The 17,591-nt window shown below is 46.0% G+C and overlaps 1 protein-coding gene across 1 annotated transcript in view; it reads right to left on the bottom strand.

Moving 5' to 3' along the window:
* The window catches only part of EIF3H (eukaryotic translation initiation factor 3 subunit H), a 72,737-nt gene that overhangs the window by 289 nt on the left and 54,857 nt on the right, over window positions 1-17,591 (bottom strand). The window contains exons 3-7 of the mRNA XM_077351622.1: window positions 17,021-17,188; window positions 13,272-13,371; window positions 12,274-12,423; window positions 8,450-8,570; window positions 5,498-5,630 (exon numbers count right to left, since the gene is read on the bottom strand). Of these exons, the coding sequence (XP_077207737.1) occupies window positions 5,498-5,630; window positions 8,450-8,570; window positions 12,274-12,423; window positions 13,272-13,371; window positions 17,021-17,188 (672 nt within the window). The remainder of the gene's footprint in view (window positions 1-5,497; window positions 5,631-8,449; window positions 8,571-12,273; window positions 12,424-13,271; window positions 13,372-17,020; window positions 17,189-17,591) is intronic.

Here is a 17,591-nt window from a genome sequence, read left to right as displayed (position 1 = left end):
GAAATGAGAAGGGAGAGGGAAGCATGGAAACAAAAACTCTGAATACTTAGTTCTGCAAAACACAGCCACACTTTCTGCACAAAACCTATTCTTCAGAGATTCGTAAGCCAGTTTCTAACACTGAAACGTTACAGGGTGACCAAGGACTCAAGGCAGGGTTATGTAGGATAGCGGATATGTCCCAATAGGTGCTATGAAACACAAGTAAATTGAAAAGCAAAACAGCCCTGCTGGAGCAAATTAGGGGTCTGTCTATTCCAGCATCCTGTTACAAGTGGTGGCCAACAAAGGGGAACAGAGGCCAAGGTCTGCACTGTTTGTACTGCCCAAAGGAGTCTCAAAGCAGCTTACAATCGTCTTTCCTTCTTCTCCCCACAACAGACGCCCTGTGAAGTATGTGGGGCTGAGAGAGCTCTAACAGAACTGCTCTGCAAGAAAACTATGACTGGCCCAGATCACCCAGCTGTTTGCACTTGGAGGAGGGATGGGGACTCAAACCCGTTTTTTCAGATTAGAGTCCACCGCTCTGAACCACTGCACCACACTGGTGCTAGTGTTCAAGCTGCTAGTGTTCAAGGTGGTTCCCTGCCTCAGGATGCAGTGATTCTCTATAACTGTCTGCACCACAATGGACCTCTCCTCCTTGGATCGCTTTAATCTCCTTTTAAAGCTAGTTGCCATCACTACAGCCACTGGAAGCGGAATAGAGGATTTTAATTGCTCCTTCGCCATGCCCTTTTGTCTGTTCTTCCCCCGTTTCCAATCAACCATGGATTGCTTCTGCCTTCTGGCATTATAGGAAAGGGAGTGGGAAAAGATGTCTATTTTCTCCATCCAGTGCAGAATTCGATACACTTTTTTTTTTCATACTCCCCCATAGTAGTTTTGTCACGGAATTGAAAAACTTTACAACTCTTCCGCTTTCTTGAAAGGGGAAGGTGCTTCCAACCTTTGCCATCCGGAGAAGTAGCAACGGGGAGATAATCTGCTCCTCGTTAGGGGCAGGTTTTCCTCTCCTCTTTGCCTTCCGCTTGCGGAAAGGGAGTTGAAAAGGAGGCCTTCCTTGAAGACCTGGGCTAGGACCAAGACTGTGTTAGGTGGGGGTGGGTAGAAGGGAGACTGGGACAGGACCGAGTTCTGAAAGGCAGGCCTTTCCCTTTGCATCGGTCTGCAGGAGCCAATACTCTTCATGGGGGAGGAGGAGAAGCCACAGGGAGGTGACGTCATCAAAGGAGAACATCAAAGAGAACAGAGCCAATAGCAATCAGAGTTCTGCTGCTAGTGGGCTAGAATTTCAAATCCAGGCCTGGAAGATCAAAACTCCAAATCACAGAGTTGGACAACTGCAGACTTGCTGGATAGCAGTTTTCTGTCTGAACATCAACACCAGGACTGCTGCAGGTACAAATGAAATAACGAAGCCATTTTGCAGTTGCTATGATTATTAGCACCACACTCTCCATTAGCGTGTTGCTGAAAGTCAAAAGGATAAAGCTTGGTGTAGTGGTTAAGAGCAGTGGTGGTCTCTAATTGGGCGAGCTCGGTTTGACTCCCTGCTCCTCCACAGGCAGCAAGCTGATAGTCTTGTTAGATGGTCCTGTTAGAGCTATTCTTACAGAGCAGTTTCTCTCAGAGCTCTCTCAGCCCTACCTCACAAGGTGTCTGTTGTGGGGAGAGGAAGGGAAGGCGATTGTAAGCCACTTTGAGACTCCCTTGGGTAATGAAAAGCAGAGTATAAAAACCAACTCTTCTTCTTAAAAATTAAGGCCATGGATTAAGGATACTGGGTTAAAAGAACCCCGGGTGAGTTTTGTTGTGTTTCTCCTTCTTTCCTTGCTTGAAATGGGTAGATATGGAATGAAGAGCATTTTGATTGCTGGAAGAATTGTGATCTTCCTGGTAAGAGCATAAAAGCAACCCTGCTGGATCACACTAATGTACCAGCCAGTCCAGCATTCTGCCTTACACAGTGGCTACTGTTCCATTATTCCATGGCACCTGGCAATTTTGCAGGGAGAACCGTCCTACAAAGGCCTACCTACTGCCTAGTAAACCGCACTGAATTCCAAAGGATGTACTTCCTGCTTATGCATGCATTTGGCCGAAGCTTTACTGAGATGTCTACTGTCTTCCGGCTGAAGACCGCTGACAGAAAAAACCAAAACAAAGACACCCTGCTAGAAAAGATCAGTGATCCATGTAGCCCAGCACCCTAGTTCTCTACAGTGGCCAACCTGTTGCCCCAAGGGGTCAATGAACATCCAAGAAGGCCAACCCTGATGCTCCTTTCTAGCATTGATATTCAGAGAAAAAGATGAGTGAGTTCTTATACCCTGTTTTTATCTATCCTAAGAAGTCTCAAAGCAGTTTATAACCACATTCCCTCTCCCTACAACAGGCACCTTGTGAGGCAAGCTGGGTTGTGAGAGAGCTCTGAGAAAACTGGGAATGGCCCAAGGTCACCCAGCAGGTTTCATGTGGAGTAGGAGTGGGGGATCAAACCTGGTTCTCCAGATTAGAGTCCATCTCTGAACATAAAGGTTCCCTGTAGTCCAGGGGTAGTCAAACTGCGGCCCTCCAGATGTCCATGGACTACAATTCCCAGGAGCCCCTGGCAGGGGCTCCTGGGAATTGTAGTCCATGGACATCTGGAGGGCCGCAGTTTGACTACCCCTGCTTTAGTCCCTATTGTTAGTAGTCATGGATGGGCCTGCCCTCCATGAATATGCCTAATCACCTTTTATAGCCATTTGGTACATTTAGTGATACAGAAGCCTTTATTGGCTTGATGAACAACACAAGAAGGAAGATACAAAGTAAAAAATTTTTAAAAATCAAGCGGAGTTACTCAGTTTTGTTAAAAACAAGGAATTAATTCTAAAAACCTTACCTAAAAATGCTGCAATACAGGTGGTTTGGGCAGGATCCTTGCTATCAAGTAATTTATTAACTATTACAGTTTCATCACAGTGGAATTGAAGGGAGGATAGAATGTCAGATATCACATAGCGGTATAAAGAAAACTTGGGGCAAAACAAAATAATATGAGGAAGAAGATCGGGATGCCAGTTTTGGTGGATGGCGGTTTTGTAACCAAAGCTTTGTCAAATAAGACCCAGAGGAGGAAAGACTGACACCAATATCTGGGAAGCTATCAGAAACCTTCAACCTGCATCTCCTCTACTTTGGGCCTGGCAACTTCATGTGCCTCATGCTGCTGACGTTTTGTGGGCCATATTTTCTTTTGCTACTTCATGCTACTGCTGATTTTTCAAATCAGCAGGCTTGGAAAAGCTTTTTTTCCCCTGATGCGTTACACAAATTAAAAAAGGGTCTCCATCATCCCAGTTTTGTAGACATTCTCCTGCTACAAATTTATTTAGCTTGCTAGCCAGGAAGAGCAAAGGAAGACAAAGCCAGATTATCAGAATTAAAACTGCTTAGCAGACCAATACACTTTCAATTTAATGCTCTACTTAGAAAAAAAAATTAATGCCTCAGAGACAAAACCAGCCAAGTTTCAGCTTTGATCGCCAACTCAATTCTGCATGAATTAAAATCCTGAATGCTTTTCAGTTCTTTTTCCTGACTCTGCTAAAAAGAAAAAAAAAACATTTTTGGCTGAAGGCTGCTTGAGTGTAATCAGTTCTTGCTTTGCCTAACTCTAGGAGATGGCTGAACTGTAAAACCAAGTTGTGCTCACCTGTAACTATTCTCCATCAGGTATCTTCCGTGCAGGTCCATGTGGGGACTGCACATAAACAGGCCTGTTATCAAAGAGGTGTATACAGCTAAGAGCCTCCAGGGTGCGCTGTGTGCTACAGCCAAAAGTTAGTTCCTATCCAGGGTCCACATGCTTCTATGAAGCAGTGTCCCCACCCTCTGTACTTCTAACGCTGCTGGAGCAGAATATGCAGCGGAGCTGGAGGGAGGATGTGTGTGCCTGCACAGAAGATAATTGATGAACAATAGTTACAGGTAAGTGCAACTTTGTTCTCATCATTGATCTTTTGTGCAGTCCCACATGGGGATTCTAGTAAGCTGCTCATCAGGCTGTAGACCACACTCTCTTCACTTGAGCAGAGAATGCAGCACTGCCTTTCCCGCTTGAGCTTCACACCTCACCTGAAGATCCAATGCATAGTGGCATAAAAACATGTCTGCTGATGACCAAGTAGCAGTCCAGCAGATCTCTGTCAACAGAAAGCTGCAGAAGAAGCTATAGCTCTGGTAGAATGGGTATGAATATTTAGTGGGCACGGTATCCTGGCAAAAAGATAGCATTCCTAATAGTAGAGACAATCCACCTGGATGAAGTTTGGGCAGAAGCTCCCTTTATCGGGACCAGTAAAACATATAAATAATGCTCTGCCCCTGAGAAACTCCAGAGTTATTTTAAGGTAAAATAAAATGGCCCTTCTAACATCTACGGAGTGCAGCATTTGCTCACTTTCAGAGCTTGGTGTAGGAAAAAAAGGGTTGGCAAAATAATATCCTAAGTGGGATTTAAGGAACTACTTCAGGTGGAAACTAAAGGCTCTATCAGAGAATTACCCTATCAGGAAAAATCTTCAGAAATCGAGGTCCCATCTGAAAAGCTGCTATACAGTTACCTTCCTGGCTGATGTAACAGCCACCAGGAAGTGGACTTTCTAGAGCAGCCAAGGAACATTTTGTCAGAACAAGAGAAAGAAGTCATTGGGAAATTAGAGGGTCCAGAGGTAGGCAAATATTACATAGCCCCTTTTGGATAAATGGTGGGGGGAAACTGACCCTCTATCCACTCCCCTGTGATAACAAGATATGGCAGCAAGGTGAACTTTTAAAGAATAAAAAGCCATATCCTTATTCCCCAGGTGCAAAAGATATTTAAGTATGACTGTCACAAAAAATCTACCAGGAGAAACCTCTTTATCAGTTCACCAGAGGTAAAACGGTCTCCACTTATTCATGAAAGACTGTAATTCTAACAAATGAACATTAAGTTGCTTCTCATCTTCTGATACATAACCCAATCTGAAAACCCCTTACAGTGGGTGGCAAAAGAGGAACTGAGGTTGAGGGCACTGCTCCATGGTCCCTGGGCAGAAACAAGTTCCTGGCTGGGGAGGAATGGGGAAGCAGAGGGCAACCCTAAGAACTTAAGTGCATATCGAACAGAAAAGCAGCTTGACTGTGTGAAGAGCCAGGTTTGAAAGGGATCCGTGGGATCAGCGGTTTGCAATTAGGCCATAACTGTGTATTTTGCTGGGGTCTTCTGGGGACCTAACTGAACAAAAGCGAGAACATTTATTGTGTTTCATCAATGGGGAAATCTTTCCTTGAAGAGGGGGGGGGGGGGAACAAACCCTCGCAGTCCCTAGAATAATACACAGATCTTCTGATGACAAAACCAGAGAAGTTCTATAAAGGCACCGCCCGAGACTGTCTCGCTTCCAAAAAGCACATGCAAACTAAGGAGCCTCAAGAAAGGGGGAAGGCTTTTCCGAAAGATTACCTGCAATCAACAGCGATTCCATCCTGGGAGGAGGCTGCAGCGGCTTGAACAGTTTGTTCAAGTCCTCTTCGGGGAGAGGGGTCTCTCCTCTGCTTTGGCGCTGCAAGTTCTCTTGTTGACGCCTCTGCTGGTACTAGAAAGCAGAGAAACAAGCACCGTCACAGGCTGGTCCTGGGGGACTCGTCAGAAATCATTTAAAGCATTTTAAAAAAATAATAAAGCATTTATGGAACTTAGATTATATCGTGGCGTTCAGGCAAGCCTTCAAAGCCAACTCGTTCATCAAGCTTTCTGTACAAAATTATTGCTCAGTTTCTACTTGGGGCTTTTTAGATTTTCTCCTGAGTTTCTTTTATAAATGACCTCCCACCTCTTTGCCCCATGTCACCACTTCTGGGGTTCCTCAAAGCGTGAAAAATATTTCAGGGGTTCCTCCACACTCAAAAGGCCGAGTTGGAGACATTGGGTGGCTTGGCGTATGTATGGAATAAAAGCCTAACTTCTTTGGGTCAGAATGCTAGGCTCCTCACTGGAACACCTTGGAGGGCCCACATCCAGCCGGTGCATTGGTTGCCAGTTCTGGCCTACATCAGGTTCAAGTCTTTGGCGTTAATATTTAATGTTCCCTTAAGCCCCCCACAGGGCTCTTTGCTCTGCAGGAGCTAACCTGCTGGAGGTCCCTGACCCTAAGGAGGTCCCACCTGGCCTTGACCCGGGCCACGGCCTTTTCGGTCCAGGCCCTGACCTGGTGGAATGAGCTCCCAGGAGAGTTGGAAGGACCTGTCAGAGCTTTCAGAGTTCAGCAGGGCCTGCAAGACGGAGCTCTTCCGCCAGGTCTTTGTGTGAAGGCAGAGCTTGATATCAGCTGGGCCCCTTTGTGGAATCAAGTCCCCGCGCTTGCACCTGTGCACCCTGCCTGGGGTGGCTATGGGAAGGTGGTATTAGGTATGACAAAGAGAGAAGTGCCAGGAAAAAGCCACCACTAGCCCTGTTCACAAGTTACAATGGACATCAGAAACAACAACCCCCTTGTGTGCTCTTCTAAATAAATGTACGTTCACTGAGCAATCCTTATGTTACACTCAACACATGTACAGCTAAACAAGTGATGCAAAACATGTGTTGGCTGTTTCTTACGGACAGATGTATGTGCATGCACGCAAAACGTCCTTGCATTCACTGTCATTTGCAAACAGGGCTGCTGACCCATATAGGAACAGAAGAGTATTCTGGGGAGCAGGGGAATGAAAACTAGCAGCAGGCTCTGCTATCAGCCTGGAACAGACTGAACTATTGTGCTACTGGCTTCCAAAGCAAGAATCTAAATTAATTTTCCATCCATTTCATGTAGTTTACTGCCTGCTTGTTTGAATGCACAGGCAGAACCTCTGGGATATAACATTTAGCAAAACATGCATTCTCTCAATGGCCTCATCTTTATAGGAATGGTAAATGCATTCATCCCAGGATATGCTAACATTTTCTTGCTGTTGAGGGAAACAAACAGACAAACGGGAACAAATTGCATCCACAAAACATTAGTGGGTTGACCCCTGTTCCGTTAGTGGAGAACATTTCCGCCAGTGGAAGGAGGCATTCGCTGATGTAAGACACTCTTGAGTGGCTCATGTCAGGGGAAGAGTCCTGCTGCTGGAGGAAACACAACAAGTCCATAGGATCCAACTTGGTGAATAAGAGGCTGAATCTCCAGATCACAGATGACGGGGAAATTATTATATTGGGTTCAATCTCAGGGGTCCAAATAAGCAAACAGTTTAGTATAAACGAAGTATTCAGTTCACCATGGTCAAGAAAAGAATCCCCGATATTCAAGACACTGACCCTTTTCCTTTGTCTGGGCTGAGCACTTACAGAATGTTTTACATAATGCAAATACATTAACACAGGGGTATTTGCATTTGCATCCCCCGCATTTGCTGGCAGGGGCTCATGGGAATTGTAGTCCACGAACATCTGGAGGACCACAGGTTGACTACCCCTGCATTAACACAAACCAGTAGCATCAGGTTAATACAGATCTTGCAGGGGCTATCATCCAGGGTCAGCATCTTGGAAGTTTTCTAGGGATAGCTACTTTCTTTGACCATGGCCAACTGAATAAAGACTTTGCTTCTACTGAGTTCTGTTTGCTTATTTGGACCCCTAAGATTGAACCTTACATAATAACAAACTTTCCTTTCACAGACAATGTGAAAGTGAACAGAGGTTTTCTTTTGAGATTTTTGTGATGGAGGCAGGGGAGGCTGAGGATCAGGATGCTGGAGTGTGTGTGTGCATGTGTGTTTGGTCCTGAGTACCCAGGGCAAACTGTGCTTTTACATTTCAGATTCGCTTGCTCTGGCACACAACTGTTCAACAGCTAAATAATGAACATGGTCTAGCTCTGGGGCAACGAGCCACATCGACAGCAAGTATAAGCTGGGCAAGAAATGAGAGCCAAGACTCCCTTGATTTCTCTTCAAATCAGTTCTCCCAACTCTGCAACATCTTCTTATCAAATCTGCCCCTGCAGATTCATCTTGACATGTGACATAATTTATTTTATTTACGTTTGGATTTATTTTCTGCTGCTCCTGGCCAAGGGTTACAGTCAGTATGCTTTACAAAGATAAAAGCCTTAAAACCATAAAGGCTCTTGATTAAAACAATAGCCAGCAAGATGGCAGCAAAGATTTAACCACAGTACGTCCTTCTAATAGCAGACTCTGCAATCTCACCCATCAATGGACCTGTGCAATATTGCACGGCGGCAAAGCCTGAATTTACAAGTGTCTCTGATATAGGTATTCACTTCCTGAGCAGGCTTTTATGTTGAGCAGATGCAACACAAAGGATTCTGCAGTTTACATCCCATTGTGGAAGCTGCATGGCAGGATGTTTCCCCCATCCCCATCCGGAGCTGATGTGATCTGGTCCACCTTCACCACCCACCTGATGTTTCTGCTGCTGCTGTTTGCTGGTGTTCCTCAGGTAGGTGTTGTATTTGACAATGTCCTGGCTCATCTCGTCCACTCGGTCCATTAAGAGCTGCAGGCTTTTCCCAAGGTGATTACTGGAAAGGGCAAAGAGGCGGTCCGTTAGGTGATGGATGGACGCTTTTTATCGCATGTTTGCATCTGGCAGGTTCAGGTGAGCTCACAAGTTTAAACAGACTTATACAGAATTCAAGAGCTTCCAATTCTGTATAAAGGGTTCTGTACAGATGCTACAATCACAACTTACTTATGGTGACTCTTATTGGGTTTTCCAGGCAAGGGATGTTCAGAGGTGGTTTCCCATTGCTTGTTTCTGCCTCGGAGGCCTCCCATCCAAATACTAACCACGGCCAACTCTGCTTAGCTTCCAACAAGACTGGGCCAGCCTGGACCATCCAGCTCAGGGCACTCAGCATAGACTCTATTGCAGTGGTCCTCAACCTTCCTAATGCCACGACCCTTTAATACAGTTCCATAAAACTATGCAAGTTCATTCACAGAAATTAAACCGAAACTGACCAATGGTGTGAAGATCCATTGTTCATGATTGTATATCAATTGGTTGTTTTCTGGGGCTTCTCAGTTCAGTTCTGCCTCTTGTCCCACCATGCTGACCTTGCTCTTTTCCGCTGCTCCAGAGAGAGGAACTATCTACCTTGATCTACCCCGCAAGGCAGTTGTGTGAATGGTGCCCCCCGGCCAAGCTGCTTGCCCTGCCGTGACCCCTGTGAAATAGTCATTCGACCCCCAAATAGTCTAGACCCCCAGGTTGAGAACCAGTGCTCTATTGTATATTCCATGGTCCTGGAAAGACTGGGGCAATTTAAATCCAAGAATGAACCCTTTCAACACAGATTCTGGCATCCTGACTGGGTACTATCCCCCCCCCCCCCTGCCCAACTTAGCACCAAGAAAGCAATCCTGCAAGATCTAAAGAGACCATATATTCCACCATCCTGTTTCCCACAGTGATCAGCCAGGTGCTTCTGGAAGAAAAACATGCAAAGCTCAAAGGGAATATCCCTACACCCATTTTTTGGGTTGGATCCAGGCATGTCGCCCCCTCCCCCCCTCCCGGTAAGCAAGGTGGATTGCACAAGTATGCCTTTTGCACAAGGCACCAAATGGAAAGCCGTGCAGTTCTGAAACACAGCCAGGTATGCATGGAGAAACCAGTCAAGAGTGTCTGTCACTGTCTCTTACTGCTGGCTATTTCCATTTAAAAATAATTTCCTGTTCATTCTCCTGGGAACTGTGACATTACTTAAGCCAATGGCGCAATTGCTAGCAAGAGTTCCACACCCTAGAAGAAAGTCTGTAACCAACAGCAAAATCCCAGAAAACGAATTCCCAGGATGTGGAATTTGCAGCTCTATTACAAATTTAGCATCCTGTTCCTTCTTCTCTAACTGACTTTAAAGAAATGTAATCCTAAGGATAGTGGCTGCTCTTTGTGATCTAAATTACTGCACAGCCCCTTGCATTTTATTAATAATAATTGAGAGACGCTCTTGATCTACACTCACTCTTCCCCCCCCCCCCAAGCTGGCCCAAACTTGTCAGCTCTCAGAAGTTAAGTTCGGCCCCAATTAATAGCTAGGTGGGAGACAACTAATAAAGTCCAGAGTATGCAGAGGCAAGCAATGGCAAACCACCTCTGAATGTCTCCTGCCTCAAACCCCCTACAGCAGGCTTTCTCAACTGGGGTTTCGTGGTCCCTGAGGCTTCAAATTTGGTGTATTGGTGTGGACTTCTAATCTGGCATTCCGGGTTCGATTCTGCACTCCCCCACATGCAGCCAGGTGACCTTGGGCTCACCACAGCACTGATAAAATTGTGATATTGGGGCTCTCTCAGGCTCACCCACCTCACAGGGTGTCTGCTGTGGGGAGAGGAAAGGGAAGGTGAATGTAAGCTGCTTTGAGCCTCCTTCAAGTAGAGAAAAGTGGCATATAAGAACCAACTCTTCTTCTTCTTCCTGATGGCCACGGAAGGGTTTCCCGAATGGGTGGGACTTAATTAATGTTTAATAAATATTTTTTAATTTGTTAAACATTCTTTTGAGTAAAATGACCATATATAGTCATGTAGACCTCTACTCCCCCTCAATGACCAACGATGGAGGAGAGGGAAGGGCATGTACACAGGTGGGCAGGTAGACAGCTCTGCTTCCCAACCATATTCAGCACAATTGTGCCACTTCTGGGGTTTCTCAAAGCATGAAGAATGTTTCAGAGGAGTCTCAACGGTAAAAAAGTTGAGAAAGGCTGCCCTTTGAGGGTAAATATAAGTCAGCAGTGACTTCACGGCACTTCTCAATAACAATAATAATGATGATGATGATGATGATGATGATGATGATGATGATGATGATTGTCTCACGTCACTGGTGCACCGCTGGCTGCGGCGGCTTGGAACGGCCGATTCGGACACCGCCGCGCACAAACCTACCACCAGCCTTATATGTCAATGCAATGGGAAACTAATGACCTTGCGTGGTAAGTGGCATCTGTTATTTTTGCAGACAGTGGCATTAGGAGGCAGGTTTGGCTAGGGAATATCATTTTATAACCCTGTTTCTTGGGACGCTCTGCTGGAATGGGATCCTTTTGTATTGGGATGCTATTGTTAGAAGCTGCAGTGCTCCAATGTCGCCCTGGCAAAGAGAGCCCGTAATGAATGTGAGAAGGCAGCATTAACAGATGTCAACAGTGACACTGAGAAGCATGTGCTAACTACAGGAGCTGTTTTTCCGCAGTCTACGATCTATTGTTCAGGCTCACTCCATCCTGTTAACAGAAGCAGACTGGCAGAAACTGAACTCTATTAGTGTTTGTGTGTGCTTGCGTGCACAATTCTGTCTCTTGCTAGTCCAACTTTCTGTATGCTATTGAGTTTTTATAAAGACGTTTCAGTGAAAGACATTACTTAATCCCACTTCTAACGAAAATGCTATTTTTTAAAAAAAGGTCAACCACCACAGAAGGTTACATGGGGACGACCTCTAATCTAGCAGACACGTTCTCTTGGACCAAAAGCTGCAAGCAGGAAAGACTATATAAGATTCTCCCCTGTATTCCCTGTAGAAAAGATGACTGTACCCCTAGAATAGAATAGAATCATAACATCATAGAGTTGAATGGTACCTCCTGGGTCATCTAGTCCAACCTCCTGCACAATGCAGGACACTCACAACCCTATCGCTCATCCACTGTCACCTGCCACCCCCGTGAACCTTCACAGAATCAGCCTCCCCATCAGATGGCTCTCCAGCCACCACCTCCCGAGGAAGCCTGTTCCACTGAGAAGCAGCTCTAACTGTTCCAGGCCACACCCTGGGAGACTCCCAGATAAGACAGGAATAAGATGCCCGACCCCCCCCCCCGGAAGGAAATAAAATACCCAACAGCTGTTCATACACTCCGCAACTTGGCACAGAAAGATTCCCATCTTATCTTGTTTATTTTATTTCTTAAATTTGTATTCCGCACTGTTTCTCGTGACTCAGGGCAGATCGCATCATTAAAAAAAATTCATGCAGTCTAAAATGCCATTTGAAGCCATGTCCTGCTTCTGAAGATGCCACCTACAGTTACCAGTGAAATGTGAGGGATCAGAAATACCAGACCACGGCCACATGGCCTGGAAAATGCACAACAGCCAGTTGACTCCGGCCGTGAAAGCCTTCAGGCGTGGCTATCTTCAACACTGACAGGTGTCAATCAAAAGCCAGCACAGTGTTGGGGAGGGATGGCGGTGGATGGCTGCCGTTTTACTTACTTGCTTGCAAGGCTAAGCAGCTCGTGCCTGTCTGCTACTGCCGACTTCTTCTCGAGCTCCCAAAGAAGAACGTTGATCAGGTAGGAATTCTTGATGATGATAGGGACTTCCTCAAACATGCTTTCAAAGGCAATGGTCGCTTTTTTTAACCTAGCAAAGAGAGGCTTCTTTTACCAACCAGCATAGCGATTTGCACCCCTCCCCACAAAAACCACACAAAGACTTCAACTGATTCTAATAAAATAACCCAGTGAGGGATTCTGGAAAGTATAGGCTGCTGTTACCATAGAAATCATAGAACCATAGAGGTGGAAGGAGTCACACAGGCCATCTACTCCAACCCCCTGTTCAATACATATTTCAAAAATGTTTCCCGTATAGCATGGGGGACAGGAAGGCAATCTGAAGAGAACTGGGCTGGATCCAGTCAGCTGTTCAACTTGATGTCACCGAATCTTTCTTTCTTCCTCCTTCCTCCCTCCCCCAAATGCCATACACATTTGTCCTATGTCTGGAACAGCATTTTTCAGGTCAGAAGGAAAGGGAACCCACCACCTGTGGAGGAATCTATCTGTAGCCATTTGAGGGGTGAGGTGAGATTCCTCATTGTAACTTCAATTAGGGTTTACCTAAGGCCTCATTGAGCCTCTTGTGGCGCAGAGTGGTAAGGCAGCAGACAGGCAGTCTGAAAGCTCTGCCCATGAGGCTGGGAGTTCAATTCCAGCAGCCGGCTCAAGGTTGACTCAGCCTTCCATCCTTCCGAGGTCGGTAAAATGAGTACCCAGCTTGCTGGGGGGCAAACGGTAATGACTGGGGAAGGCACTGGCAAACCACCCCGTATTGAGTCTGCCATGAAAACGCTAGATGGCGTCACCACAAGGGTCAGACATGACCCGGTGCTTGCACAGGGGATACCTTTTCCTTTAAGGCCTCATTTTTTTTAAAAAAGTGTTTCCTCTTCCTGCCACCCATATTTCAAAATGTCTCCTTCCACTTACGCTTCCGGAGAGAAGTCTTTCTCTTTGCAAACTTCCATCAATTTAGGTGTCAGTCTGTATGCCTTTAGCGAAAGATACCCTTGTGCAGTTTTTATGGGATCTGAGAAAGTACAAGAAGGGAGTGCAAAAAACAGGTCGTTTATAAGCATCTAGCCAAGCACTTCAGAAGGAGCATTTTTTTAGCTCTGTAAAAGGTTGACATTTAATAGCACAAAACACAAGTCCAGTGGCACCCGAAAGACTAAGGACATTTATACCAGTATGAGGTCAAGCCAGAATAACAGAATAAGTGTTTGCCTCAACAGAAGACTGACACAGCTACTCCTCGGTAATCATCATTTCATGTAAAAGCAACTTGGACAAAGAAATGTTATTCATTTATTATATTTATATATGCCGCCCTCCCCTGAGGCTCGGGGCGGTTTACATAAAACTTAGTGGAACAGGGAACAGTACAGATAACTCAGTAGTTGTAAACAGTAAGAATACAGTGATGGCAATAGAACAATGGTGAGAACAGTCATTTAACTACAGTGTACTGATAGCCCTGTGGATTGGACAAATTGGTGGTGGTTTTCATGGGAGGAAGGCTCAGAGGCCAATGGAAAATTATTGGTTCAGGTTGACCTCAACCAAATGCCTGGCCGAGGAGCTCCCTTTTGCAGGCTCTGTGGAACTGTTCAAGTTCCATCAGGGGCCTGATCTCCTCTGGGAGCTTATTCCACCAGGTGGGGGCCAGGATCGAGAAAGCTGTGTCCCTGGTTGAGGTCAAGCGAGCTTCATTGGGGCCAGGGGTCATCAAATTGAAGTTAGCAGGAGTATAAGGCTCTTTGAGGGGTGTAGGCAGAAAGGCCGTCCCTCAGGTACCCTGGGCCCAGACAGCGTATGGCCTTAAAGAACCTTAAGTCTGATTCGGAATTTGACTGGTAACAAATGCAGTTGTTGAAGGATAGGCCAAATGTGGGACCTCCAAGGTATCACTGTGAGGTTCCGGACCACTGCATTCTGGACCAGCAGCTGTAGTTTCTGGATCAAGGTTAAGGGCAGGCCTGCATAAAGCTAGTTGCAGAAGTCCAGTGACCATGGGGTGGATCACCGTGGCTAGGTGTTCCGAGGCCAAGTAGGGCACCAGTAGCTTGGCTTGGCCAAGGTGATAGAATGCCAGCTGCACAACTTTCATGACCTGAGCCTCCATTGAGAGGGAGGCATTGAAGATCACGCCCAGGTTCCTGGCGGAGTTAGCCACTGATAGCTGCACGCCGTCAAGCTGCACACAATATTGCTTAAAAATGAACAACTTCGCTTTTCCGAGGCTCAAAATGATGCAGATAAATGCCCAAATGACATAAAGTCATGAAAACGGATACACAAAGCGCGTCTGCCCAAGTATCAAGAATTTTTTAAAAACTCAGCAGCAATAGATTGGCTACTACATGAAATGGGATGCTGAACCATGTGGACCTCTGGTTTGATCCAGCAGGGCTTTTATTAGGTCCTTAACACTGAAGACTTGGGTAAAATGAAAAGATGACACCTGAAAAGGCCCCAAAATATTGCTACAGTGGCTTGCCTGGGACAGAAACCTACAGGAATGGGACAGTCCCCCTGCCCTCCCTCCACTGTGGATGGACCTGGATCAAGGCTTTTCTGGAAGCCATTGGGAAAACCATATAGAAGGGGTGGATCTCATACATCTGGGCCTGGCTGTTCAAGCGTCCAAAAACATCCTGAAATAGGCCGAGGAGCACATTCCTATCCAATGTAAACTAGCCACATTTGGTGTGATACACTATTCATGTCAAACACTGTCAGCAGGAGGGCTGCTGAATACCTATTGTAATAACATCATAAAAGCCCTGCTGGATCAGATAAATAATCCGTCTAATCCAGCATCCTGTCTCACACAGTGGCCAACCAGTTCCCCTGGCTGAGGTCTTCCCTTGAGGTTGCCTCCTGGCTCTGGAATTCAGGGGATCAGTGCCTCTGAACGTGGAGATTACCCCACAGTCACCATGGCTAGTAGCCACTGATAGACTCATCCTGCATGGATCTATCTAATCCCTTTTCAAATTGTTTATCCCTGTGGCCATCACTACATTCTCTGGCAGCCCATCAATTTTATTGGATGTTCTCAAGTTCTAATATTTCGGGAGAAGAAAAAAAAATATTATGTAAAGTCAGGGCTGGAACGAGGTGGGGGAGAACACGAACTTTTTATTTCCAGCCAATATTTTGTAACAAAAGCAGGCCTGTAATCATATGTAGTTTCACAGGGTCTGCATATATTAGCTTCTGGGCTCCTCCACGTGACCAGAAGCGGAAGTTCAAGACACCACACGATCCCTTGCTGCTATTGAACCTAACACTATAAGCACTATAAGCATGGAGACGGTCCGTGGATTTTATCATGATCTGGGTGGCGTTCTCCGCACGCAGCCACAAAAGTGGCACAGCCCACAGATACGGCTTTATTTCGACGAGAACTAGGGTCTTCTTCATAACAGCCCCACAAACAGACCTTTTTGGGGGACTGCTGTCTGAATTCCCAAGCTCCTGGTATTCTATCAGAAAGATATTAAGGTAAACGTTTCCAGTTGTATTATTATCATCATCATCATCATTAAGGGGAAAAATGCCCCCAAAGGTTTCAAATTGACATGCGATCCTTAGCACAGAAAAATTTCCAACTAGGAAAAAAAAAACAACCCAAAAAAGACAACCATCTCAATCTCAAAGACAAGGAAGCTCAGCATTTGTAGCAAAGACAACTGTTGAGTTCGGCCTGCCAAGAAGCAAAGCTCCCCTTTCTTTCTTTTCTTTTTTAAATGTCACCGTTTTGCGCTGTCTGAAACTCAACACAGTAAAACCTTTAGCAATCAGTGATAAAATGAAAACCAAAATAGACCGAAACAAGTGGAAAATTCATCAGGATCAGATGATGCAATGTTTCCAGCCAGTATAAGTATACTTTAACAACTTGTTCTTTACTGTAATCCAATTGTTAACATACTGAAACAATTTTGGGGCAGCTCATAAGATTGATCGTATTCATTAGTATTTTTTCTGACAGATACTCAGGACGTTACATTTACTTCTCAGCTGGAAACTATACGCGAGCCTGCCAGATATGGCTAAACTGTGAGTGTTCGTTTGGGGAGGGGGGGCAGCTATAAAGCTGTTAAATTGCCTACGGTTCTGATACAGCACAGAACATCTGGTCTGGAGAGCTTGAGGAAACGCCATTAAAATATATATATATATATATATCGGCAGAAAAGAAAAAATCTTTGTGCTACGAAACAGGCCAGGTTTTGTACGCTTCTGTCAAATGCATAAAAAGGGAAAGGGGGGGGGGAGAGAGACTTGGCAAGCTGCATGATGATTGGTCAGTCACGTACCGAGCCAGACGCTCTAGCAAGCAGGGTTTGTTAAGACATCTGGTCAAGTTCCACCAGCCCCTTTCCACGAGGGAGGGGAGCCGGAGGAATAAAAATGAAGCAGCTACTCTGGCATTCCAAAACGTACACATCAGGGCTCTGATAGCAAGAAAAATAAACAGAGAGAAGGAAACCCTGTCTAGACTTCGCTGCTGCTCAGGCTGCTTGCAGACACAGGATTGGTATTTACTTGGAGGAGGACTGCCAGGGTTGCTCTCGCAGGCGAGGCGAGATGGAAGACAAAAATAGCCGTAATAATATTGGGGTGGGAGAGGGCGGGGGGAAGAGAAATACAGGAAGCGGGGCACTGACCGTAAATGAGGACGACGGACTCCTCGATGGCGTGCTGGTAGCTGAACTGGGAGTCCAGGAGGGCGCGGGTGACAAAGGAGCCGTAGTAGGTAGACTGGTACCAGCCGACGTGAAGATGGTCGATGTTGACATGGCGGAGGCTCCTCATCATCTCCATCTGGTACTGGACTGAGAAAGGGGAAGGGGAAGCCTTCTTTAAGAGGATGAGCTTACAGAACAGTCCCGCTACTTCTGGATGGTGACCATGCTTAACCGCAGGCTGGATCCTGGGGTTCCGATTCCTCTGATGGTGACACAAGGGATCAAGGGGCCTCCAGTGGTGGGAGGCTTCTTGGGCTGCAGGGAACCATTGCTGTTAGCAGATGAGATACATGTGATCTAGTCACCTTGTGCTATACCCTGTTGGGTTCTGCAGGGACCTCGCAGACCAGGAACCCAAGTAGGCCAGCCAGTCATAGCTGAACTGCTTAGGAGAAGGAACATTTATCCCAGACACATCTTGGTTTGTTGCTACTCTTTAACTTCTTCTTTTTGGCCTTCTGTATTGAAAGAAGCTAAGCAAATCCAACTG

The sequence above is a fragment of the Paroedura picta genome, chromosome 9 (assembly GCF_049243985.1).
Source record: "Paroedura picta isolate Pp20150507F chromosome 9, Ppicta_v3.0, whole genome shotgun sequence".
NCBI classification, from domain to species: Eukaryota; Metazoa; Chordata; class Lepidosauria; order Squamata; family Gekkonidae; genus Paroedura; species Paroedura picta.
Note: the sequence above shows the minus strand (reverse complement) of the source record. Positions and strands in the feature narration are given on the sequence as shown.